Genomic DNA, 693 nt, shown 5'->3' with positions numbered 1-693 from the left:
GTTGGACCGATGTTCTTGGCCGAAAACCGGTCATTGCTTATAATATGTTAGGTTTTGCAGCAAGGTGTGCCGTCTACATAGCAGTAATGCACTGGAAATTGCCAACACGTTATCTTCTTATAGGATTTTTTCTAGAAGGGATTTCTGGAGGTTATTTCGTTAATACTCTTCTAGCGTTCGTATATACAGTAGATCTAACTGCAAAGGGACGTCTCCGGGGAACCTTTCTTGTCATTGTGGGAAACCTGTCTTATTTATTCTATGGTGTTGTTAACTTTGCTACAGGTTATTTTATTCGTGCTTTTGGATTTCTCTGGCCGACAGTTAGCTCTTTAATATTTAAAATAGTTCTCGTGCTATTATTGCTAGTTTTCGCGAAGGAAACAGTGAAAACACGGGGGAAATGGTCAGATCTGAAACTTGGTAAAAGTATGAGACGTGTTTTGAAATTTTATTTAAAAACTGACAAGTACCAAAATAAATATTCACGGGTGAAATTTATTTTGTGCATTATCTGTTTCATAACATTAAGTCAAAGTTTATATGGACTATGGAGCATTGAAACATTATACCATTTCAATTCACCGTTTTGCTTTGATTCTATTAAGCGTGGACGTTACGTCGGAATTATATCTATTGTTCAACCGATTGTCAGTACAATTGCTTTAAAGATCTTCCAGCTCTTTCTTCCGG

The 693-nt window shown here is 36.7% G+C and overlaps 1 protein-coding gene across 1 annotated transcript; it reads left to right on the top strand.

The window, feature by feature from the left end:
* Positions 1-8: 8 nt before the first annotated feature.
* LOC106875162 (solute carrier family 46 member 3) lies at positions 9-686 on the top strand (the record flags this gene model as incomplete). The annotated part of the gene is made up of 1 exon (XM_014923192.2): positions 9-686. A coding segment is annotated over exon 1 (642 nt), but the record flags the coding sequence as incomplete, so codon positions are not given.
* Between the last annotated feature and the right edge of the window lie 7 nt (positions 687-693).

The sequence above is a fragment of the Octopus bimaculoides genome, unplaced genomic scaffold, assembly GCF_001194135.2.
Source record: "Octopus bimaculoides isolate UCB-OBI-ISO-001 unplaced genomic scaffold, ASM119413v2 Scaffold_47115, whole genome shotgun sequence".
In the NCBI taxonomy this organism is placed as follows: domain Eukaryota; kingdom Metazoa; phylum Mollusca; class Cephalopoda; order Octopoda; family Octopodidae; genus Octopus; species Octopus bimaculoides.
The sequence above is the reverse complement of the archived record's forward strand: the minus strand, read 5'-3'. Positions and strand labels throughout refer to the sequence as shown.